General features: G+C 40.6%; 1 protein-coding gene across 6 annotated transcripts in view; it reads right to left on the bottom strand.

Moving 5' to 3' along the window:
• BTBD9 (BTB domain containing 9) overlaps nucleotides 1-26555 on the bottom strand; it is a 504665-nt gene that overhangs the window by 99471 nt on the left and 378639 nt on the right. For all 6 annotated transcript variants that reach the window (XM_073224474.1, XM_073224476.1, XM_073224475.1 and 3 more), the window contains one exon: nucleotides 17911-18100. In XM_073224474.1, the coding sequence (XP_073080575.1) occupies nucleotides 17911-18100 (190 nt within the window). The remainder of the gene's footprint in view (nucleotides 1-17910; nucleotides 18101-26555) is intronic.

Genomic DNA, 26555 nt, shown 5'->3' with positions numbered 1-26555 from the left:
CAGGTACCTTGCATGGCTAATAGTCTTGGTCTCCTCAGGGTCCTCGGCATATCACAGGCTCTACTGAGTTGAACTGAAGGACACATGGGGAGCACACCAGGGGAGGATGATGCAAAGACGAAAAGGAGCTACAGACAGATCAACTGTCTCACAAAACCCAGGTATCTCCTCTGGTGCAACACCTTTAATGCTTGGTAGACTGAATTACATTTCAACCCAAAAACACCCCACAGCCGGTCCGCCACCGCCACACCATTTTGGAGAGTTTCACTAGATAATTGTTTGAATAGATAATTTCTGAAATACATCAACTCTGATGACTATCTCATCTCCTGAGCTCATTCTCCCGCCCATTCTCTGACCACATGTTACTATGTGCCCACATGCACAAGCTTACAGCACCGAGAAGCAGAGTCAAAGAGAAATTTAATAAGCTCCATGGCTCCTTTCTATTCCCTTGGGTCAAGTTTTCATAGGAATCCGTGTCTGTGGGAGAACTCATAATTTAGCTACAGGTACATCTTTGTATTCTCTCAACCTGGTGATAAAGGGAGAGAATGGAAAGGCAAAACAAGGTGGGAAGGCTTGACTCTGAATCTTGCAGGCAAGAGAACCTTCCAGCAGAGAGGAAGTACAAGGCAAAACTCTTCCTATTCAGTTACGTAATCTCTTTATTTTTGTTCTCACCAAATCTCTTCTCTAGTCTCTCTTAACACAGCCAGAGCTCTTTTCCTACAGCTCTTTCTCTCTTTCTTATCAACCTGACCCTTTCACCCAAATCAGATCTGGTTTTCAACCTTTGCTCCAGCTTTGAATCATCTTCTTTTCCCCACAGGGCACAATCTACAAAGTCCTGAGCTCTTGCTGAAAATTATTTTAAAACACTTGTCCATCCAAGTCAGCCCACCAGCCTCCTTCAAATGTGCCAGCTGCTGCTCATTCCTCCATCAGGTCCCTTCTCTGCTAAGTTACTGCCTTTCTCTAGTCACATCCCCAAATCTTGTATTTATTCTCTTAGGTCCTGTACAATGAAATGTTCATCTGCACTTTCGCATATTTACCAGGTCTAAATTTCCTCCCTTTTAGGCCCTTCTCTAATGAACTTCCTTTACAGAATTCCTCTGTGAAGGCTTTCACATGAAAACAACTACCCTCTAAAACAGAAAAATAAAACTATAATAAGTTGCAAGTGCTATAAAATCAAAACAGAGGAAGTAGATTACACTATTTGAAGTCAGAGGTGTCTGACAAATCATAATCCTCCATGTGGTACTTAACTTACCATTAAATTATACATTAATGAGATTAATAATAGTAACATCTCCACCAATATGTAAAAGTGAGACTCCTAACTATAAGTTCTTATAAACAAAAGATAATTAATCAATTTAATATGTAACTATGTGATAAATCTTTTGAAGAATGGCAAGAAACAAGAAAAAAAGCAAGATTTTATATAATTTTTTAAAGTAGCTACAGGGAAAAATGGCTAATTATGTTTTTCAATGGAATTCTTTTGATCACTGGCCACTCAATACAGTTTTTTTGATCCAGTTCTTCAAAGCTGGGATCGTAAGTTTTAATTCAAACGTTTTCAGCTGAACATTAATAACTAACTTTTCTAACTGCTAAATAGCTGTAATCAAATCAAACCTGTGTGGGTTATGGGACAAAAGGCTAAATGGGCAGTTGCCTTTTTTTTTTCCCTGAACTTGTCTATTTTCCCCAGAGTGGGAGGCCCAGGCAAAGGCTCTGAATGGGGAGGAGCTGTGGTTCCCCACCGCTGCAGAGACGTGAGGATGCAGTTTCTGTCTCATAAATACTCACCAGAATTGTAGAGCAGCTTCCTTCTCCCTCCCACATTTATTTGGTTGAAGGATAGTCAGACAAGAGAAAAACACTCCCTCTTTAGAATGTATTCTGTAAGAGCTGCCTGTTTAGAAATAACCCTCCCAGGTGCCAACATGAATATTCACCAGAGTATACCAAGCATAGGGGCCGGTCTGCATGCCACAGACACTAATCCTTCAAAATGCATTCCAGGCAAGCTACCAGGGTAAACTCCTGTACAAAAACCGGGCTTCCCAGTGATGGATATTGGATGGCTGAAAGGAGGAAATCTGAGTGAAGGAGGCAGAGATGAATAAATCACTCATATCTAAGGCCCTGCTGCAGCTAGACCTTGCCACTTGGACTCAAGTACAGCAAGAGGCTTCATTAGAATATCACACTCCGTGAATTAGATTGTTTCTTTTGTGCATCTGGCTTTCCTTCCTCATCAAGAAACAAACATTTCTCTCTCCTGTGCCCTATAACCACATCTGTTGGATCCCTTTTTACTTTCTTCTTATTTCAGCTCACAGGACCTACATGGGCATCCTGAGAACACAGTCCTGGTGGCAGGCAGGCAGATATCCAGATGTGTGTGCATGCACACATACCCCTCTGCATCACTGCCCTGACTCACATTCTGAAAGGTATAGACACAAAAGATTATGAAGTCTCTCAAGCCAGGAAAGGAATCCTGCCCAGGGTGGTAAGATCTCAGATTTCTCAGGACCCTGCCACTGTGGCACTGAGTCCCCAAGAGTCACCACTGGGATTCATGCTGAGAGGTGGAAGGGGACCTGGCTAAGGCAGCAGGTCTGAGTCACTCATAGGACTGTCAGTCATAATCAATACTCTCCCAACAAGCAGTGTAGAGGTGTGAGGGGCTGGGAGACACTGCTGGAGTAACCTCCATGGAGCTGGCACTGGAGCTGTTTCAGCTTTAAGTACAGTCTGTACCCTAATACCCTGGGCCGTTCAGGGCTTGGGGGCCCCTAGCAGCTCAGAGGAAGAAAGAGCATAAGCAGGGAAGAAGAAAATAGTTGGCTTCAGTGACATGCTGGGTCAGGCAATCTCCTCAACCTATATGGACCACAAAGGGCTCCCCTAACTCTCTTGCAGCCTCTGTTGGACAAACCCAAGGTCATTCTGAGGCCATATGGTATAACTAGTAGCAGTGGCATCAGATGGAAAACAGAAGTCTCAGCTTGGCCTCTGTCTTGCAATCTTACCATCTCATATTTATAATCTGTTAAATGGCAGGCTGGGAGGGGAAAAAAGGGAGGTGGATTTTAATTTAGATTATCTGTTGTTCCTTTTATTTGAATTTTTAAAAAGAATTACAAAGTAGATGTATAAAAAAACATGATGAGTCCCTTGGTACTTCCTTTTTTTTAAAAATTTTTTATTTTGATATCATTAATGTACAATTACATGAACAACATTATGGTTATTAGACTCCCCCCATTATCAAGTCCCCCCCACATACCCCATTACAGTTGTCCATCAGTGTAGTAAGATGCTATAGAATCACTACTTGTCTTTTCTGTAAATACTGCCTTTCCCATGTCCCCCCCTCTACATTATGTGTGCTAATAGTAATGCTCCATTTCCCCCCTTTCCACTCACCCTCCCTAGTCCTTTTCCCTTTAGTAACTGCTAGTCCATTCTTGGGTTCTGTGAATCTGCTGCTGTTTTGTTCCTTCAGTTTTTGCTTTGTTGTTATACTCTACAGATGAGTGAAATCATTTGGTATTTGTCTTTCTCTGCCTGGCTTATTTCACTGAGCATAATACCCTCCAGCTCCATTCATGTTGTTGCAAATGGTAGGATTTGTTTTCTTCTTATGGCTGAATAATATTCCATTGTATATATGTCCCTTGATACTTGTTATAAGGTATCTATTATAAAAAAGTATTACAATAATTGCAAAAATATGTAAGTCAATACTTTCAAAAATGTTCTTCAGTAGCAGAAACCCTTTACAAGCAATATCTTGGAAGAATTTCAATACCCATAAGAGATCAATCTAGAACCACTCCACTAAAGCCAGAGTTGGGGCTGAAGTCTCACCTATCAGGCTTCCTGTTGGCCCCTCCCTGTGACAACAGCCAAGGTTCATCCTCTACAAAATAGTACAGGGAAAACCACTGGGTCATGGTGAGTATCTTGTTACCAAACTAAATGTTGATGTTAATATTTATATCTTTTAATAACAGGCTTATAAGTATTATTATTCATATTTTTTTAAACCAAATGGACTTCCCTAATTCCTTGCTTTTGCCTATAGAGACAAGAGCTGTTAGTGAGGAATGGAGCTGAATAGATGAAGCATTGGTAAACTATGGCCATGGCTGCTTATTTTTGTCTGTACAATTTTTTTGGAATACAGCCACACCCACTTGGCAGAGCTGAGCAATTGAGACAACAACCATGGCTTACAAAGTCTAAAATTATCTATTTAACCTGGATCTTCCCAGAAAAAGTTTGCCGATGGCAGGAGTAGACAAAACTAAAGCTGTTTATTGAGCGTAAAGAGTTGTGGCATCATGGCAAAAACTAAAGGCATAGTTTAAGCTAAGGCTGAACTTAGCCTAGAAATGTCTAAAATCTCTCCTCTATTGCAAGTATTTCAACAGGTTTTCATGTAGCAAATTTCACATGGAGTTTTTAGAGTCTGTTATAGTCCTAATGCCACCTGTGTTACTGTGACAACTGTACTGACAATTCTTGGCTTGCCTTTCACCCCAAATTTCTTGTGTTTCTCCTAAGAGTAAAAGAATAACAATGGAAACAGGACTTCCCACCCCCCAAAAAAGTATGGGTGGTAGGGGAAGAAATACCATCAATTAAAAATGAAAACCTGCAGACTATTTCCAAACCCTCTCCATTCCCTGGAGAAACTCAACAGCATTGAGTTGTTTATTGGCCACCAGAAGATAAACAGATGAAGGGCCCAGGAGCTACGTTCTCCAATTGAAGTCACATCTAGTCACTCCACCCCCCAGCCAGATCCCTACTAAAGGGCAGGGAAATAGTCGGCAAGTGTTAAAAAGTTAAGAGATGCTTAAAGTCAATAAACAGTACACGTACAAAAAAGTTACACAGTCATTGACAAGGCAGTTACTCTGACAGTGGTAAAATAATAATATATCAGCTGTAAAGGAAGATGACACTACAGACTGAGCCACACCAATTAGGAAGACAGCGTTGAGTTGTTTATTGGCCACCAGAAGAAAATGGATTTGTGTGGATCTATTCTCTTGCTATCTCTCCAGCTCTGTCTACTGTGATTATAAAAAGGCATCTTATAAGATAGGTGACAAGTGCAGTCTATGACCACAGAACAATCAAAACCTTATAGTTCTTGGCATTGTAATAGAACTACTCATTTGGATTCATTAATGAAACTGACTTTAAATGGATGACTCTATTTAATATGTTCTTCCCAAATATTTCCAACTAATCTTCACAAATTCCCTACTTTTTCTTTGAGTCTAACGTGTACAACTAAAAATCTCACTATAGTGAACACAATTATGACAAAGCCCTTACCTATTCTACCAAGAGGGCTATTAGCAACAAGACATCATTTATCAGATTATTGCCAATTATCAAACAATTTTCTATAGATAATGCTTCATCTGTTTCTAATAGAGCTATTATAGGCTTCCTAATAAAAACACTATTTGATTATAGTTGCTTTATTATTTTTTTAACCTTGGGGAATAAATTAATACAAAAGGTTAGATATCAACAAAAGAATTGACAGGGGTTCACAATTAGACATCAGGGGACAATTAAATGGTTATGCCTAAAGGATTTAGGAATAAGATCTATTCTCCTAGACCACAGTTACCCCCTTCCCACAAGGTTCTTGAGGTAAATAATATGCCAAGAAAAGTCTCAGTAAGTGAGAAGCAAGGGGACACTTTATTTCTAGTAGAACTTTTGACCCAAAATTCTAATACAAAAGCCATAGGGCATGGAGCACTCCCTCTTCCCAAGTTGGTTATGCCTGAACAGCTTCAACCAACACAAGCTTAGGAGGCCTGCTCTGTCCCTTCTCAAACACCCAAAACTTATTCTGGGTTTTTACCACTACAGTTTAAGGAAGGATCAACCCAGTACACATTCCAGTACCACGGGAACAGTGGGTAGGGGAGAGATCCTTGGCCGCCGCTGCCAAGCACTAAGCTGTCCCAGGGCTGAGGTGGTAACCTCACCCTGGCAGCCCTTAAAGATAAACGAAGAAGGGCTCCCCAGGAGACAGAAGGATGGGTCTACTTACAACTCTGCTGTGAGGACAGAAGAGAAGAGAGGAACAAGAGAAACGGGGGAGAGAGAGGTAGGAGAGTAGAGGGAAAGCAGGGCCTCTTTCTGGCAGAATTAGTTGTGGCCTATGCCACTTAGGGCCCAGTGGGAGACAAGAGACACGAGAAGTGATTCCACTGCACGGGAGTCCACTCTCTGTCCTACCAACTGACCAACGTGATCAGCATCTGCCTGGAAAGGAACTAAATGCCTTGATCACAACCACCATTTTGGGAAGGGGTGAAGACAGGGATAGGGGAAAGCACAAAGAAATGGTGAGAGGACCAGTGGCAGGTACTTGAATTTCTTCTTCCAAGACCAAAAATAGCAGTACTGCTACAATCACCCTTCCACTGACTGTACTTCTATTTCCCAATGTTCCAAAAGCCAGAAATATTCATTGTAATCCTACAAACCAAAACACCACATTCCAAGGTCTTACAGGAGGAAATGACTGGAAGTGGTATGACAGTTACTGCCCAACATCCCCTTTGAAAGTCAGAGGTCTTTTAAAATATCGTTTCATTCTAGGGCACAGGGGTATAATTGTTTTAACTCCAGATCTTAAAGATTAAACATGTTATTTCTAGCAAGAGTTTTGATATATTTAATCTGCCACTACAAAAAAAATGGATATGTAGTGAAGTTTCTGACATTAGAATTTTACACATACAGAAGAGAAGTCAAGTTTCTATAACCTAGTTAGGTAAACAGGTATTTTGGTTAATCAAATATGTCTGGTTAATGGATTCCATATAGATTGCCAATTTTAACAAGAATTTAGATATGATAAAGTATACTTAGCTAGAATAAAACCACACTAAATAAAATTTATTCTCCTTTGATCTACATAAGGTACTTAGGATATTGCTCTGATTCCAAAATTTCATCAGGTACATCCACCATCACTGTGCTGGTAAAGCCTGAAGACCAGTTACAGAAAACCAGTGAAACAAATTCTAGGTAACAGTTTGTAACAGAAACTTAGTTTTTTCAAGAGGTAAATTTCATGAATAAGAAGTCAAGCATGTATCTTCAGTAATGCTGCTGCTTGTTTGGGACCAGAATTACCCAGCAAGCAGATATTGACTTTTAGAGTACATTTTTGAAGCTGAGAATAATAGCAAATATAATTATTACATTGTACACTGCTTTGGGTGCATCCAGAAGCTGTGGACTTAAAGGGCATCTTTTAAAAATAAAAATAAACCCTACTGAATTGTACACTTAAAATGGGTGAACTGTATGGCATATGAATTATATGAATAAAGCTGCTTTAAAAACATTAATGGAACACATGAAATACAGAAATTATAAAAATTCCAGAATATATGTGAAACGTCAAGCAGAAGGCAGAGTTCTGACAGTTGTTGACAAGATGAGCCAACCCCTTCCCATGATCCTTGGCTTCTTTTCCAACCTTGCTGGGGCTGACTGTATGATATAGTTCCACCTAACAGCTAAGAGGACATCAGCTGGTGGGGGGCTTCAAATAAATCTCTGGCTTTCCCTAATCAAAATGGACAGACTTGGCTGTCAGGGCTCTTTACCCTTTTACCGCTTTGCCCTTCTCCTCCTTTCTGCCTAAATGCAGACGTGACAGTGAAGCCAGAGCAGCTGTCTTGTTTCTCTGAGGCAAAAATACATGTGGAAAAAGACCAGGAAAACTGAAGAGCTCACTGAGTTGCAGAACTGTTATTGGTGGTCACTTATCTGTGGATGTTTTGTTATGAGGCCACAACACCCAAAAGAACAAAAGCAAAGCAAAGCAAAACAAAACAACATTAAAAAGTCTTAATCAGGTTCTTTGTTATTTGCAGCCAAATGCAGCCCAAATGCAAGCTCCTTTGAAGGAAATGAGGGCTAATAATAAAAAAAATTGTCACAACATTTAATGAAAGTTTCTGTAATATACACCCTTAGAAAACAAGGATGGGTTAAACCAGAAGGTGTGGTACCTTCTCTCATTTTCTTTTTAAGGCCACAGGAGGCTCTGTAGGATCGGGCAACAGGAGGAATCTGCTTAGAGATTTAGCACTGGCTGCATCACCCTGTTCATGGTGGAAAGAAAGAAGGAACTCAAATGGTACATAGGTTTCTTTATCTCTTACATGGAGACAGTGAAGCAGCTAAAGCCCCAGAGCTGCTTTAAGGCATGGCAGGTAGAAGAACCATTAGCCATTTCGAAACATTAAACTCTATGGAAAATCTAAACAGTCTTGACTGATGTTCGGTTACAGTAAAAGGATAATGTGGCAAGGCTGGTAATGTCATAATCACTGAGGGACACAGTCTCAGATATCATAAGCTAAGAGGAATGAAGAGATCTTACCATTAGGTCTTAAGGGAGAAAGGAAAGAAAGGAGAGAAGTAAAAGCATATTGTGCATTTACCTACGTAACCAATACCTCTTATACTGAATCTGATACATTGTTGAAAGAGGCCACACAGCAGAAAAAAATGATTCCTCAGCCAGAGCCCAGCCTGAGAATCCAGGAAGGTTGCTGAAAGGAGTCCCTGAGGGGCACCAACCAGCCTGTTGCCATAGTATTTCTCCTGGCAGAAGGATGCAGGATAGAGGTGGGTAGAGGGGAGAGAAAGGGAGGGGAGGCGGAAGAGTCTTTCTTGAATTCAGTGATTCTGCTTGTTCTTGACTATAGATACACAAATTTTTTGGTCAAGGGCCTCTGTGGTTGCCAGTTTACAAAAGGCTAAGCTTAAAGAGAGACTAGCATCAGGTGCTACCAAGGTGCATCAAAAAGCCAGGTGACAAAATTGGGCTCATTGGGAAAACAATCTCTGATTTAAGCCTGTCTGAGGAGCTGAGTTTTTTCAAAGGTAGATTACTACTGCTTTGAATGAATTTGAGGATTAACTTTAAATGACTGTGATAATGCATCAGTTTTTGCAAGAGCTTTATTCACTTGACACTCAAAAAATATATTCAAGCAATTTGATGTATTAAATTTGTAAAAGTTTTGGTCAGAAGTTTCTGGAAGTCCTATGCTTCTGTCAGCCCTCATAAGAAAGCTGCATGACCCAGCGTGGCCCATCCTGGGGGGAGCAGTGTGTAAAACATATGCCAAAGGACAGGAGGAGGTTGATGCTTTCCATTCACTGGATCTTCTGAGGTGAATGATTCTGGGTTTTTTAAATGATTGTTTAAAGCACTGTTGGTGAAGTGAGTATTTACTTTTGAGGGGTCTTAATTAACTAACAGTTCTGGATAATTACTAAATATAGATTTGTGCATGAAATACCAGGTCAAATGGGGCTGATAACCTCTGTAAAAATGTCTTCTTGATGGGTTAATCTTTGAAACTAAAAGGATTTTTCTTTTCATGTATCCAGCTATATTTTGTGATGACTAGTTGTCAAGTATTCTAATCACTCAAGAGAGAGAAATGGCTGACATGTGAGGTAAATCAAACACGAACACACACACATTTTCTGGGCATTTAACCTTTCCTGCTTTTCCAAAGAACATCGAATCCTGGCACCCCCTCCTATATTTCTCACATGCAACTTAGTTGCCATAGCAATACTTTCTGCTCTTGAAATACACCTCTAGGATGAAACTGGCTTAGATGTATTCACCATGCCCCCAAACTCTGCTATTTCCAGGCTCTAGGATTTCTGGTCCCCTAAGTGTTCACACAGTTCAGACTCCAGCGTCTACTGGGAACCACAGATACAATTTTTTATTCAACAATTTTTCTGGGAACTAGAGCTCTGAGGTCTGAGTGATAAGAGAAGACTTTAGTGTGATGCAGATAGGCTGAGAGAGAAACAACACTTGGTAAATAAATCATGGATCACTGAGACAAGGAAGAATTCCCTGGTTCAGGGCTGTGACAGACGATGCTCAGCATGACGGATATGCAGCAAATTTTGTAAAATATCTTTCTTATTTTGACTAGACTTATAGGCAATCTTAATCCAAGCCAGAGGAGTCATATATTTAGATGTTTGTTGTATTCTTTAGTCTATAAAAAGGAAATTTCTAGCTCTCTAGGTTGCAAAGAAGGCTGTCTTAATATAAATAGATGTACTGCTTGCCTGGGCAGTACTCAGAACGAAATGGAAGCAGCATGAAACGCGTGAAGCGAGCGGACTTCCTTTCCTGTGCTAATGTCAGTGCCTGACTTGGGAGCTCAGTCTCAGTCATTTGCCGGGGGTGCCAGGTCTTTAGCAGTTTCCTCACATACACTTAGATCAGACACACCGGGCAACTGTGACGCCCAGTACAGCTGATAGATACGATTCCCTCTAGCTGCACTTACGTACTACGTGTCGGTTCAGTCCCTGTGTGCTCCTGAGTTACTCAGAGCACACAGCACTGTACTAGGCACTCAGAAATCACTGCAAAGACCCAAGTCATCTCAACACTACAAAATCACTGTCTTCAACTGGAGAGATTGGTGGTCCTGTGAGAGACTGAGGGCAGCACAGATATAGAAAACACTCAAATAACTACAAAACATCATTTGAGACATTAGCTTTAATTCTTCTCCCCATACTTACTGACTGAGCCTTCATTTGAAGCTATTAAATAGGAAGCAGCATTGAATGCTTAGTGATTCTCCCTTTTCGAAGCCTGGCTTCTGGGAAGGAAGTGGATGAACAATAGGTTGGCAGGGTGGTAAGCAGTGGGAATAAGGAAAAATAGCAGTCAAAAAGGGATGATTTATAAACTGAATAGATAATCTAGAGTTGGTGGTAGCCACACAATAGTGAAAGGGCAGCTGAACTGGGCATGGGCCTGACAGCTCACAGGGGAAGAAAAATATGCTTGGATGAATAAGGGCCAAAGAAGCATACCTAATTTTTTTAAAAAGATCAACTTGCTATAGATTCATTTTTATCTATGTTTAATAACTGTAAGACATAAACTGGCTTGTGGTTCAGACCTTCTCTGCCAGAATAACTTTTGTATGTGGTAGAACTGGTTTTTTTCCTACCGCAAAATAAAAAGAGCCTGACCTCTGCAGACCTAAGAGATTAAGAATACCCACCAAGAACATACTTTGGGCTAGATCCATTTTGTCCTAACATATTATATTCATGTAACATTTTGCAACTGAGAAACTCTAAATATTTTTGTCTCATTAACTCCTTAACCCTCACAACACCCAGAGAGACCATGAGTTTATTTGGCTGCATGAATCTGCACTGCTTCATCTTTGGAAAGCCTACTTACTTACAATTAAGATTATTAGTTAAAGCATTATGGGTATTTTATTCACAGTATTGCACATATCAGTTACAAAACCATTGTTTTCAAGCTAATGTAAAAATTGTTAATTTAATTGATTATCTTATAATTAGGATTTCAACAAAGTGCTGTTATTTATTAGTTGAAAAAGATAGGGTGATATGTGTACTTAATGTACAGCATATGTGATTTCTCATACTAGCTTGAACACACTTGAAGGGATATCATGATTAGCAAGTAGAAAGATAATGTCTAAACTAAGGCGACAGAGGGACTATAAACTAAAGACATTAGGTAGATTTGGTTAGTTATTATGACTCTACTTTGGTCTTTTTATGTGGTCAGGCCTCTTAAGATTTCCTGTTATTTAAATTTTAGTATTTTTAAAATAGCATGAAAATGATATAATTATTACTCAGTTACCCACTCTTAAGGCACATTCCAGGCAATTTCTGTCTTTTTCACGCCAATGAAATGAGTAATTTTTGCTGTGCCTGTAAACCGACCCAACAACAAACTCCTTTCCTTCCCAGTTACGCTGCCTGCTTGGAAGCAACGCAAGGCACGGAAGCTTCCTGTTCAACTGCAAGGACTAGACCGCCTCCTGCTGTTTCTTTTCCAGGAGCTGGCTGGATAAAGGCAGGTCAGGAGCAAAGAAGGTGCTTCCCAGCCCGGTCCCTCCTCCCCTCAGCAAAGAAAACTCCCCTCTGGTGCTGCTGCTGAAACACTTGGCTGGATTTGTGGTGGTGGGTGGGATGGTTTTGGGAGTCGGTGACTAAATGAATACAGGAAACAAGGAAGCGTCTCAGGGCTGTCACCCCTCCAACTGGCCTTCCTTGCCTGGCCTCTGGCTCTCACCTCCCTCATTCTGTTCCACCCACATTGGCCTCCTTACTGCTCCTGCAACCTGCCAGGCTTGCCCCCCTCGGCCTTGGCATTCTGCCCGTGCAGCTCATCCCCCAGGTCCCCAAATGGCTTGCTCTTCTCATCCTTCAAGCTCTACCCAGTGAGGCCTTCCCTGACCACCCAGTCTAAAACTGTGTTGTCTCCACCCCCTGGTCCTCCCTCCTGGTTATTCGATAGCACTCTGAAATATCCCACCTATTACAAACAGTATTGTTTATTGTTATTCTCCCTTGCACAAAAATGTGTGTTCCCTAAGAGGATCAATGGTTGTTTTCCTTACGCAGTACTGTGTCATCAGTGCCTGGCCCACAGTTAACAGGCCTAATAAATTTGACTGAATACAAGAAAATGGTAGGGGACAGGAAGGAGATGATCAGAGGTCCTGTTTTAAGGTCAGCCCTCCTGGTCACCCAGGGGTCTGGGTACCAGACGCACCAGCAGAAGCAGGCTGACTGGTTAGGTACGAGAATTGTCTGCCAAAAAAGAAGGCAGACAATGCCTATCCTACTACAGGGTAAATTCTCAGGAAAGGAAGAAATGGTTTCTGTGGATGAAAACAGACAAACAGAAGAAATCTTTATCCATAAAACAATTACGTCCTCTCTTAGGAATGAAGAATGCAGTGATCAAGTTAAGTCATGTTTGAGACCTCTGCTTTTGTAGTCACCATCTACAAAGAAACTTGAGTTTTGAAAGCTAATGAGCCATGTGATCAGACCCCCACAGAGGAGGAGTTTCCAGGACTGCCGTTCCTCCTGCTTCTTTGGTGGGGAAGTGTTCGTCCCTCAGCTCTGTAATGCCCCCCCTCTGGGTGTCCTTTCAGAACCACTGCACTTCCTCAGGTACAGTGACTAGGAAAGCAAGTCAGTCATCACAAGCAACAGAAGCTGTAGGTCAAACGTCCCTGACTAATCAAGCTGCCATTGGTCAATTACCCATCCCCACAAAGAGGTGCCACCGATCTAGCTTCCCATCAATAAATGTCTATCTGGGCACATCAGCGGCTGCTAACCACATCCAGCATGGTCCACAGGCACTGGTGATTAAGAAATCCCTCTCCCTTTCTTCTTAATAATGTCACAGAAGAGGCAAATGTAGATCCTGACAGCATAATGTTGGTTTCACAGAGACGTGTCTCCTTGAGCACTCGGCCAGTTATACAGAGTTTCAATTGCATGGATTTTCTCACTGCAAAAACAACAGCTCGGCCTAAGGAAGCTGGTGGCTTCCCATTGCGCCGAGATACACAAATCTGCCTTCGGTTCTGCACAGGCTCATGGTCCCCACTCTGAGTAAGGAAAAGAAAAATCGTTTGGGAGAACCATTTTCATTCTACATCTAAAAGAAACCAAATGTGCATTGTTCTCTCTTGCCATTAGCCCCAGTGACACATTTTTCCAGAGTCAGATTCAGTATCTCTGATCCTTTGGTAGACCTAGGGGCTAAGGTGCCCTTGCCATACAAACAGCCTCTGAACTGTGATCTGGGCGGTGACCTCATGAGGTCCCTGCTGGATCTAAAATTCCAGGCATGCTGTACTCGCTATACTCACCTCCATCTTGGCAGATTACCTCGCCTGCACACTCAGCCCACCAAGGGATGCTTATTCTGGGTTGCCACGGGTTTTATCTCTCAGGTGAGGCTGGGAGGAGGTAGCAAGTGAAAACTGGAACACAAATATGACAAATGCTCCAACAGGAATTACATATAGAATATATGGGATCATTAAGAGGGATGTCTGAGTGAGCCCAGGAGATGATGGGAGGTTAGGGAAGCTTCTGAAGGAGTAGAGTCTTGAACGGGGACTGAGAGCCAGGTAAAAGGGGTGATGAGAAGGAAATGAGAGATACAAATGATGAGGACTGCATGTTCAAAGAGTGGGAGGCATGGAGGTAAGAGGGGGCGACATGTACAAAACTGCAAGTCTCTGGACATCTGAGACAGGATACATGCAGGGGTGGGGGGAGAAGCAGGAGACGAACCTATGTAGGCAGAAGCAAGTCAGACTGTCCTTAAATGCCTTAGTCTGAACTTTCTTCTGAAGGCAAATAGTAGCCACAAATCGCCTTAGGATGACTGCATCAGATTTGTGGTAACAGTGTGAGAGGTGTTTGCAGGTGGGTTGGGAAGGGCTGCAGGGAAGTCTGGAAGACCAGGTAGAGAAGAGAAACTACAAAGGTGCAACAATGGTCATGGCAGTGGGATGGAGAAGAGGGCAAGGGTTTGTGAGGTGTGTAGGAGATGGGTACTGACAGAACTGTAGGGCCAACTGGTTGTGGGGGTGGGGAGAGGTGAGAAAGATGAAGGAATTTAGGAAGTTCCTATGATTTCATTCAGTTGATGGACAGTTGCTGTGAGGTGCCACTGAATGAGATAGGAAAATCATGGCATAAGGCCATGTGAACAGGGCAGGGGGATAATGGAATTCCATTTCTGACCTATTGGAGATGCACATGTGAACATTGTAGGGGGGATGAAGTAAGCAGATAGGATACAGGAGACATTAAAAAACAGAGGGAAAAGATACTAAGCTGCCAGTTTGCTTCCATCTTCATTGACAAGAAGACTGGTCTTAAATTAGAAGTGGCAGAACAAACATAGTAAAGAGAAAATTGAAGCCCCAACTAGGTGAAGTGAAAGAGAGAGAGTATCTAGTCAATTTAAATGATTTCAAGTCTCCTGGCTCAGATGAGTTATACACCAAACCTGCTGAAAGCAACTTCAGATGTAATCTCAGAGACATGACTGGTAATCTTCAAGAAATTGTGGCAACTGTCAAGAGTGCCAGTGACAGGAGAAGGACAACTGTTTCCCAGATTTTTAAAGTTATGAGGGATGGATTGTAATGGGAAATACTCAGATAAGCATGACAACACTTATGACAAAAATTCTAGAATGGCTTTAAGTAAACAGATGGCTTATGATGACTTTAGTTAATACATGCAGCTGAGAAAAAGGAAAGAGGGGTGTTGTTTGCTTCTGATGGAAGTTAATTTGTACTAGTAGTTTGTCAAAACAGACTGTGGCTTGTGTCTTCCCCCTTCCTAAGAACAGAGTGAATTTTCTATTCTGTATTATGACCTTAAAGCCTCTCTATCTTTGATTTGTTGCCTATGATACTCAACCTGTATGTGGCCCTTTATGAAAAGGGGTAGACAACCTAAAGTGGAGAAATCCACAGTCTGGATGCTCCAAGAGACCCAGCACCACCCATCAGGTGCTCCCAGGCACTGGCAAGCACCATTAACCTCTATGGTCATCAGCCTACACATCAATAAACCTTTGCCTGTTAGAATCCTACTGCCTTACATTTTTTTCCCTTTATGCATAGTGATTTTAAAATGAGAACAGGAAAAAACAAAGCCTGTTGCAGAACATTATAGGGGAAAGACAACCATGCCCCACCAACATCTGTACTCCTGGCAGGCTAAGATATAATGTAAAATATCTTATACAATATTAAATATAAATGCATTATATATGTATTTTATTATTAAATATACTTATATGTAATAAACATATTACACATATGAAAAAATAATACACATATGAAAAAATAAAATAGTTTTTCAGAAACCCTCTTTGAGTCTTTTAAAAAAGGGGGAGCCTAATAATATGTGGCCAATTAATATATGATAAAAGAGCCATGGATATTCAATGGGTAAAAGACAGCCTCTTCAACAAATGGTGTTGGCAAAACTGGACAGCTACAGGTAAGAGAATGAAACTGGATTATTGTCTAACTCCATAAACAAAAGTAAACTCAAAGTGGATCAAAGACCTGAATGTAAGAAATGAAGCCATAAAAATCACAGAAGAAAATGCAGACAAAAATCTCTTGAATATAAACATGAGCAATTTTTTCCTGAACACATCTCCATGGGCAAGGGAAAGAAAATGAAAAATGAATGAGTGGGACTATATCAAACTAAAAAGCTTCTGTACAGCAAAGGACACTGTCAGCAGAACAAAAAAGTATCCTACAATATGGGAGAATACATTTGTAAATGAATTATCTGATAAAGGGTTAACATCCAAAATATAGAAGAGCTCACATGCCTCAACACCCAAAAAACAAATACCCAATTAAAAAATGGGCACAGGATCTGAACAGACATTTCTCCAAAGAAGAAATTCAAATGGCCAATAGGCACATGAAAAGATGCTCCACATCACTAATCAACAGGGAAATGCAAATTAAAACCACAATGAGATATCATCTCACAACAGTTAGGATGGCCAATGTCCAACAGACAAGGAACAACAAATGCTGGCAATGATGGGGAGAAAGGGGGACCCTTCTACACTTTTGGTGGGAATGTAAATTAGTTCAACCATTGTGGGAAGCAGTATGGAGGCTCTTCAGAAAACTAAAAATAGAAATACCATTTGACCCAGTAATTCCACTCATAGAAATTTACCCAAAGAAAACAAGATCCCTGATTCAAAAAGACAAAGGCACCCCTACATTTATCGCAGCACTATTTACAATAGCCAAGATATGGAAGCAATCTAAGTGTCCATCAGTAGATGGATGGATAAAGAAGAAGTGGTATATATATATATACAATGGAATTTTATTCAACCAAAAAAATAAAACAAATCCTCCCATTTGCCACAACATGGATGGAGCTAGAGGGTATTATGTTCAGTGAAATAAACCAGGTAGAGAAAGATAAGTACCAAATGATTTCACTCATTTGTGGAGTATAACAACAAAGCAAAACTGAAGGAACAATTCAGCAGCTGACTCACAGACTCTAAGGTAAAGGACTAGTGCTTACCAAAGGGAAGTTGTTGGGGAGGGTGAGTGGTGAGGGGGGGGAGGGAGAAGAGGATTAAAGGGCATTATGATTAACGCACATAATGTAGTGGGGAGTCACAGGGAAGGCAGGATAGCACAGAGAAGACAACTAGTGACTCTATACCATCTTACTATGCTGATGGACAGTGACTGCAATGGGGGGGAAGGGGGAGGACTTCATAATATGGGTGAATGTTGAAACCACAATGTTGCTTATGTGAAACCTTCATAAGATTGTATATAGATGACACTTTAATAAAAGAAAAAAAAAGGGCAGCTTATTCAAGACCCAGATGGCTCTTGAACCAAAAGTATATCCTCTAAGGAAAGTCACCAGTCTCACACTTTAAAGTAACATGATCCTATAAATTAAGCAATATTGGGTTAAAGTTACTTCCTTAAAACAAAGCGAAAGAAAAACAACTACAAACTTAGACCCAAAGATCATTAAGAAGATCTTCTAGATCCAGGACTCATATTCAGATCTGTTTGGTTCATTTATTAAAGTTAAAAATTAGTTATGATTCTCTATAACCTGTCTTATCATCATCCTGTAAGTCCTTAACCAGTACAAACTGAAACTTGAGAAGGAGGTGAACCACACCAGGGAGAGGCCTGTAATTTAGTCCCTCCACAAGTCTAATTTTGGAGCATCTGTCTACCAGAAAATCCAAACAAGCACCCTGTATCTCTTTGTCGACACTCTTTCCACCCTGGTCTTTGATATTTAGAGCAAAGAACAGAAAAGCATCTTTGCTGAAGTTACTGGGATCATCACTGTATCAATATATAAGTTGTGCATGTCTTCCATTTTGAAAGTAATGAATGAAAAGGATCTTCTTACCGTATTGACCCAATCATGTATGGCTGCGCCAGTTGAACCACAATCGCACCACTTCCCAGCTGATGACAGGTATAGCCAGAATCCCAGTCATAATTCTTGGTGTCCCCATTCAGCAAGGCATTTCGGCTCCGACTGACTCCTTCAATCACACTGGCACAATCAGCAATTGTTGCAACATTCTCCATGGGAACTGTGAATCCCACACAAGATTCAGCATCAAGAAAAGAGAAGCCAAATATATCCTGATAGTATGGTATGAACAAAATTAATTACAATTCAAATCAACAATAATAGGAAAATTAGAACACCTCTTGATTATCTCGAGGTATGAACACATTTTCCATACCAAATAGCTTTAGAAAACAAAAAAGTTGAACCTAACGTTGGAACAAACCAAACCACATGTAGCAATTAACATTGAAGTATTTTACTATAAAGAAACAAGATACCCTATAAAATATGGACTAGATAAATAAATTGCAAAATATTACTATAATGGGAAACTACACAGTAATTGAAATTAATAAACTATAGTATGTGCAAATAAATCATTAAAAACCTAAAAAAGGCAAGGTACAGAAAAAAACAGTATGATTTGTTTACACAAAGTTTTTTAAAAGGCAAAATTAAAAATATACTTTAAGAAAACATACATAAATATAAAAACCAAGGAGGAAATCCAGGGAATTATTATACAAAATTCAGGATAATTTGGGAAGGGGGGAGATGAATTCTTTTAGGGAATACATTTAATACATTTAATAAATATAATTAATTTGTTTAAAGAAACATGATATCTATCTATATCTATCTATCTATCTATCTATCTATCTATCTATCTATCTATCTATCTATCTATATCTATATATATAGATATAGATTCAGCATTTTAGAATTCATGAAACAGGGAAGTGTTTCGTGAAAGTGATCCAGGACTTGGTAACAATCCCATTTCAGAATAGAGTTGTCCTCAGACATGATTTGTTTCCCTTTACTGTTTGTTTTCTCTTCTGTGCAGTTCAATACATATGCTCTTCTCTTTGTTCATGAAGTGCTGTATTTTAAAACACCAGCTCTGTTTTGATTCTGAGTCTCTCTCTTACTGAAAATCCACATCAACCTGTTCATTTATGAAAGTCAAGGGCTTCCACAAAATGACAGCTGCCCAGAATGATGTAGATCCTCTAAACACCGAGAGGGGAATGATAAAAGGTGAGTGCCTTTTAAGTCCTCTGGGACCTTTTCTGTGCATTTACTAGCACTGAGATTTTCTCCAGACATTTATGTTATTCAACCCACATCGGTAATTACCCTTAGCTACTTACACTCAAGATTTGCAGCTTACTTGATATAATTTTAAATAGGTTGCAAAAAAAGACATTTTCTCATTAGACATATACTGTACTTTTCAGTATAAGACTCTTTGAAGAGACAGAGACTGAGCAGTTCCACCACCATGCTGAAACATTTCTAATTTTAGAATGATGTGGACTAAATATTCTACACAGTGTATCTTCTACACAGTGTATTTATTTTCTAAAGTTGGGCATGCCTGGGCTTGAGCCTTCATTTCATAGCCCTTTACTAACTGCTTTGTTCTCTGCAGATAGACAGCCATCCACAGATAAAGAAGGGAGCAAAGGAAAGAGGAAGGGGGAGAGGATGGATTTTTCTGGTGATGAACCCCATGATTATGAAGCTGAATACCAAAGAAACAAGCAAAAACAGTGGTGAAATAACAGTAAAGACAGTTTCTTGGCAGAGAAGGGGCTTAGAGAGAAGCTCCCCATAACTCTGAACAGGGACAGAAATGAAGGACTATATTTAGGGGCTTAGTCACAGTATCTCTGTCTCACGGAAAACGGGAACTACTCTGTGATTTGGAAGAGAGAACTTAAAGAAGCAGCACAAGATGCACAGTAAACTGAACTGAGAATAAAATAATACTGTAGGTCGCTTAGGCAGTAGTAACAGACAGCCCCCACTCCCCCAGCAGCTTCACACAGCACACATTTATTTCTCATTCATCCTAAGTGTTCAGCATGGTCAGCAGAGTGGCTCCCTCGCTGCATCACTCTGGGACCTAAGTGACAGAGGCTCTGTACTGGCATGTGTCTCCTCAGTCACAGCAGCCGTGCGAGGAGAGCGAGCTGGGTGCTGGCTCTTAAAACTCTTCCCCAAAATAACACACATCACTTTGCTCACATCTGGCTAAGGAAGGTCACAGGGCCCCACCTAACTTCACAGAGGGTGGGAAAGTGCACCCCTGCTGTGAGCCCAGGAGGAGAAAAGGGATGTGTGGTGAACAATATTAACATTTACCACAAACATTAAGCCAGGATGAGGAACAGCCAATAGACAGATAAATGTAGTTCATTTGTGTAAGGAATATAAAATATTTCAAAGTATAAATATACCAAAATTTATATATCTACTCTCCTGCTAAGAGACACTGAGACTGGTACCACTGCTCTCTTTGTGATTGCAAAGGTGTCTTCTTGTGTACATGGGTAAAAATTTCTTTAAAGAGTAAGATTTTGATTTATTTATATGGAAGTGGAATTATACTCATGGCTATGAGTTACCTTCAACTTGCCTGGATATTGCCAAATTATTCACCAAAGCGGCTGTATAAGTTGATACTCTCAACTCATTGCTCTACATCCTCAGTAATGTCTCAATGTGATTTTAATTCTTCAATCTGTTGTTAGATGAAGTTGACCTTTTTTTTTTCTCATCTTTTTCCTCTGGAATCTTTCTCCACCTTTCTTCTTAAACTGCCTATCATTTGTTTAAATATATATTTTCCTGTTGTCTTTGTAACTGATTTGCAGGATGCCAATCCTTTGTTGGTTAATGTATTGAGCTTAAATATTTAATCTTTTCATTTATGATTTGTACTTTTCCTATTTATAAATTCTTTCCTACCCTGGATTCATAAAGATATTTTTCTATATTTTCTCTCAAAGCTCTCAAATTTTGTTTTCCACCTTTGGTTTTTAGTTAGGATTTACTTTTGGTATGCTGTGAAACAGGGACCTACTTTGATCTGTTATTTGTAATGTTAGCCAATATCCCCGGCACCGTTTAATGAACATCTACCCTTCCACCCACTGATTTGTTATTTTAGTCACCCATAAAGCTTTCACATATATTTGTATCTCTTTTTAAGATCCTCACTGTTTCCCTGATTTGACTAGTCTGTACCTTCACCATGCTGTCTTAATTACTATAATTTTAAATTAAACTTAAAAATCTGATGAAGTGAGCACCTCCCCTCCCTCTCCTCCTCTTCCTTTTTCTTCAAAATTACTTTAGATATTCTTGGTCCTTTCAGGAAAGTTTTTTACTTTAAGTTTTCAAATATACTGGCATAAAATTTTTCACAGCATGTGTTCTTTTTCATTCCAAATATTTCAATTTGTACCTTTTCTTTCTTTTTTGTTCAGTCCTATATAAGTTTGTCTGCTTGATTAGTGTATTCAAAGAGCCAACTTTTGTTTTTGTTGATTCTTTCCTTTATTTCCTACTTCACTAAGTTCTGTCCTTCTTTCATTATTTCTACCTTCAACTCCTTTGGAATTACTCTGTTTTTTTTTTTTTCCTAATTATTGGAAGAGAATATTTAGCATGTTAATCATTCTTTACCAAAGAATGCATTTAAAGCTGACATTTTACCTCTAAGTTCTGCTTCAACTCTACCCTTAAGTTTTAATACACAGTGTTTTGGAGGTCACTGCTCAGATGTTGTGTAGGCTGTCTCTCAAGTTGGGTTTAACTGACACCCAGTGTTTTAAAAGTTGATTGCTTCTAAATATTTTCTGTTTTCCATTATGACTTTTTTCTTTACTCATAAATTACTCAAAAGTATGTTTTTAACTTTCCAAATATAACTTTTCAAGTTATCTTTTTGTTACTGATTTTTAATTACAATGTAATGTGGATAAAAGAAGTGTTATCTGTACGATATTGACTTTGCAGAATTTGTTGAGATTTGCTTTGTGGCCTGGTTAATTCTTATTAATATTTTATGTATGCCTGAAAGATTTTGAGTTACCTAATTTGGGAGGTGTATGGTTCTATACATATCTTATAATCAAACTCATTAATTATGTTGTTTAAATCACTTGTATGCTTACTAATTACTGGAAGAGGTTTGTTAAAATCTCCCACTATAGCTGTCGATTTCTCAATTCTTCTTATAATTCTGTCGATTTTTGCTTTATATATTTCAAGACCACATCATTTCGTGTACATCATTTTAGAATTACATCCTCCCGGTGGACTGAACCTTCCATCATTATGCAGTGCTGTTCTTTATCCTTAATAAAGCCTTTACCATAAAGTCTACATTTTCTGATGTCAAAAAACTACTGCACCTTTATTTTGGCTACTATTTCCTTAGTATCACTCTACTTTCTATTTTTCAGTCTTTTGTTAAGTAATACATAGATTTTTTAAAAAAATTCAGTGTCCTTTGTCTTATAATGCACAGATATACATGACTTACATTAGTTGTTATTACTAGTATATTTGGATTCACTTTTACTTTGTATTTACAAGTTTTTTCTTTGCTGCTTCCCCACTTGTCTGTCCACTCTGTTCCTATTTTCTAATGGACTGATAGTCTCCTTTACTTTCCCCACCAGCTATCTTTCTTTCTTATCTTTATCTCTTTGACTTGCTTTCTAAGTTATATATTCCCATTCTTTTACTGAATTTTAGATATGCATATCAAACTTAACAATATCTAAAATTAAAGTCACATATTTCTTTCTCTACAACAATATGAAAGACCTTAATACTTTTAATACAAATCACTTGCTTAATACTTTTAATACAAATACAAAAAGATAACAATGTTATCATCTAACATTTTAGTTCCACCTAGTTTCATATTCTCTAATCAATTATTGTTCTTATTATTTCATACACTTATTTATCCACATTCACTAATTTATTCATCCTTACTGTTCTTTTTATATCCTTTCTTTTTGATACAACTTCCTTCTTTCTAAGACACATCTATTAGTATCCAGCAAAGTCTTTGTTTGAAAGTGTATTTTGCTACTACTCTTGAAAAATAGAATGCCAAGTTAAATGCTGTTTTTCCTCACCATTTTGAATATATTATTCCATAGTCCTCTGGCTTCCACTGTTATGTCTGCTAAAATCTGCTGTCACTCTAATTATTGTAATTGTTTTCTCACTACAGTTAATTTTAAGGTTTCTGTTTGGTTTTGGTGCTTTGCAATTTTACTAGGCTATATCTAGATGTAGTTTAAATTTATCCTCCTCAGGATGGAATATGAGCATTTTGTGGCTTTTATCAAGTCCAGGAAATTTTGGCCATTATTTCTTTGAGTACTGAATCTCCTTTGTTTTCTGTCTTTTCTTCTTACAGAATCCCTATAAGCCCTTTGTTGAAACTTTTCATTCCATCCTCCATGTTTCTTAACCTTCATTTTTTTCTTAACTTCTTTTTAAGGAATTCTAGGTAATTTCTTAAAATTACTTTGTGGAGAAGTTGGGAGGAGGGGAAAAAGATGGCAGTGTGAGAAGTAAGGTAGAAACCTCCTCCCAAAACCACATATAACATGAAAATACAGCAAATACAACTAATCCTGAAAGAGCAACCCAAAGACTACAGAACAGACTGCTACATCTGGGGAAAAGAGAAGACCTCATAGAAAAGGGTAAAATAACAAAGCAGGCAGGATCCAAGCCCTCCTGCAAACCCAATTCACAGGTGGGAGGAAGAGAAACAGAAGAGGGAGGGAGTAGAAGAACACGACTGCTAAACACCCAGCCTTGGATATCTGCTCAGACCCACTTTACATGGTGCTCTGGAGATTAGTGGGGTTGGAGAGCAAAAACAGGAGGAATACTTGGATATACTGACTTTCCAGCCACTTGTGGAGTGACTTAAAATTAACTGTAGTGAGAAAAAAATTACAAGTGGTATACACAACCAGTTGCTCAGGACAAAAGGCAGGCACTTTGAAAGAGTTCCTAACAGCAAGAGGGGTGCTAAAGGGGCAAAGATTACACAGAGCTTGCTGCACAGAAGAAAGGGCAAGTGGACAACATTGTCCTGGCACACCTAGCTCAGCAAGTTGGGAACTTTCAGGAGCTTCAGACACTCCATCTGCCTGGCTGGCAATGCAGCTCCAAGTCCCCTCACTGCAATATGCAGCCTGCTGCTCCTTCTTCTGAGATGGCACCAGTCCTCACACCTGCTGCCCCTACCATCAGACCAGGCCAGCCTGAGGGTGGTCCGACATGCGACAGCTACAGGGGCAAAACGCAGAGGCTTCTTCCAGTGCAAAGTCCACTGGACCTAGTAATGGAGACAGGCACTGCAGTTGGGAAGCAACAAAAAGCTCTTTCTTCCCAGCAGACACTGGTATTGCTCTCCTGTGACCTCCACCATTGCTCTAGCTACTCTGTAGTATCGCGCCCACTTCCCGTGGGTCGAGTCGACGTGATCACAGGAGACCTGGTTCGGTTTCAATCAGCTTTAATTTCTTCTCACAGGCGGTGTTACAGAAAGATTGCAGCTTGCACGCAGGCAAGTATGAGTTAGAGCTCTTTTAGTTTCTCTCTAGCTTATTCCTCTCGTCTCTGCAGGCTGGCTCGCTTCTGGTTCTGCTGGCTTCTCCTTCTGCTGGCTTCTCCTTCTGCTGGCTTCTCCTTCTGCTGGCTTCTCCTCCCTACTACTAACTACCGCTATATATATGTTTCCTAGACCAATCAAAGGGGAGAGCATGCGTGACCTTTAACTCTATTGGCAACAGGGCAGAAATCATGCAGTGTGCACGAGCATGGAACTACTTATAAGGTCTGGGAGGGGGATTCTCCTACTCGGCAGAGCGGATGCCTGGGATGTGCCATTACCGGATGCGAGCACCATCTTAGAAGGGCTGGGGTCCGACCTCGGCCACGGCTGGGACCTCTACATCTCCCCCTTTTCTCTTAAACAAAAATGAAAAGAGGTGGGGTTTAAAGGGACTCTACCTGTCTTAGGTCGTCAGAGGTCCTTTTGCATTCTTACCCATCATTGGGTGACAGACATCTAATGGTCTGCTCCGTCTTAGGTCGATATGCATGGCCTTTGATCTTACCCGTCACTGGCTACGAGTCCAGCATCTCCAACCATTTTCTGGGGGAGGCACCCTCTTCTATGGCGGCCATGGCCTGAAGCAACACTCTCTTGTCACGCTGTTGCCTGAGCTGCATCGAGCATATCGTTCTGCCAAGCAGGAGGAGCCCCAAAACCATCAGTATTCCTAGGGTTGCTGTTCCCGACCAGGCCTTTACTAAATTAAATGCTGTATTAGCTAACTCTGCTATAGTTATAGTCTGTACTACATTGGAGCTAACATTCATTATTTCTAGCCTTAGCTGTGCGGTAAGTTCTTCAAGCTCACTAGACCAATTTGTAGCTAATAGTTGTCCTAAGTGTCTAGATAGGTTGGCTGCTCGGGAAAGGTTATTAAAGGGGATGCTAGAAACGCAAAGTCCGGTATAGGAATGGATGCACCCGAGGTGCCAGGTTAGTGCTAAGTCTGTTTGTTCTTGCAACAAGTCCACTCGTTGGTTCACTAGGACAATGCCATTCTTCAAGTGTGTGTTCTGCGTCAGGGCTGTTGCAGTGTCCTTTGACAGACTATTCAATATCTCGGCTGTAGGGATGGAGATAGGGCTGCAGTGGCTGCGGCTGCGGCGGCTACTGAAGCTGCTACTGCAATAGCGATGGCTTGCTGAAACTCCAAAGTCTCTCCGATACCTAAGTAGTACCGGGATGTTTGCTTCTTGCTCCCTCACTGGCATAGGGATGTATGTTGGAACACGCATTACCAGCATTATTGGGTACCTGTCCGCGTCCCAGCATTCTGTCAGGAAGCATTTACTCTGGTTGCAGTGGAGTTTTCCGTCTGAGACGCTCTTGTTGGTAATGAGAGGGAGCGGTACTGGCCATGCTTTCACCATTCCCCATAATTCCCTCATCTCTGCCATGGTTTGTGATGTGATTCCTGCCAGGATCAGGATCAGCGCGGCTCCATTCTCTGACTTCATGGCTCTCGAGCTTGCGTGTCAGCCGTTCAGGTACCCAGATGGGGTTTTTCTGGTCCCTCCTCCTCTCTGGCGGCTTCTCTGGCGATCTTTCCGAATGGAGTCCACTGGAACCGTTGCAGGGCAAGAAGCTCTACGTCGTCCGCAGTCACCAGTTCTGCCGGGTGGTTGTGTCTCGCAAAGAAAGCTCTGACTTACGCGCGGAGCTCGGAGAGGTTCCCGGGTTTCGGCACCAGCTATCACGCCCGCTTCCCGTGGGTTGAGTCGACGCGATCACAGGAGACCTGGTTCGGTTTCAGTCAGCTTTAATTTCTTCTCACAGGTGGTGTTACAGAAAGATTGCAGCTTGCACGCAGGCAAGTATGAGTTAGAGCTCTTTTAGTTTCTCTCTAGCTTATTCCTCTCGTCTCTGCAGGCTGGCTCGCTAGCTTCTGGTTCTGCTGGCTTCTCCTGCTGGCTTCTCCTCCCTACTACCAACTACCGCTATATATATGTTTCCTAGACCAATCAAAGGGGAGAGCATGCATGACCTTTAACTCTATTGGCGACAGGGCGGAAATCATGCAGTG

This window comes from Manis javanica, chromosome 16 (genome assembly GCF_040802235.1).
Source record: "Manis javanica isolate MJ-LG chromosome 16, MJ_LKY, whole genome shotgun sequence".
Taxonomy (NCBI): domain Eukaryota; kingdom Metazoa; phylum Chordata; class Mammalia; order Pholidota; family Manidae; genus Manis; species Manis javanica.
The sequence above is the reverse complement of the archived record's forward strand: the minus strand, read 5'-3'. Positions and strand labels throughout refer to the sequence as shown.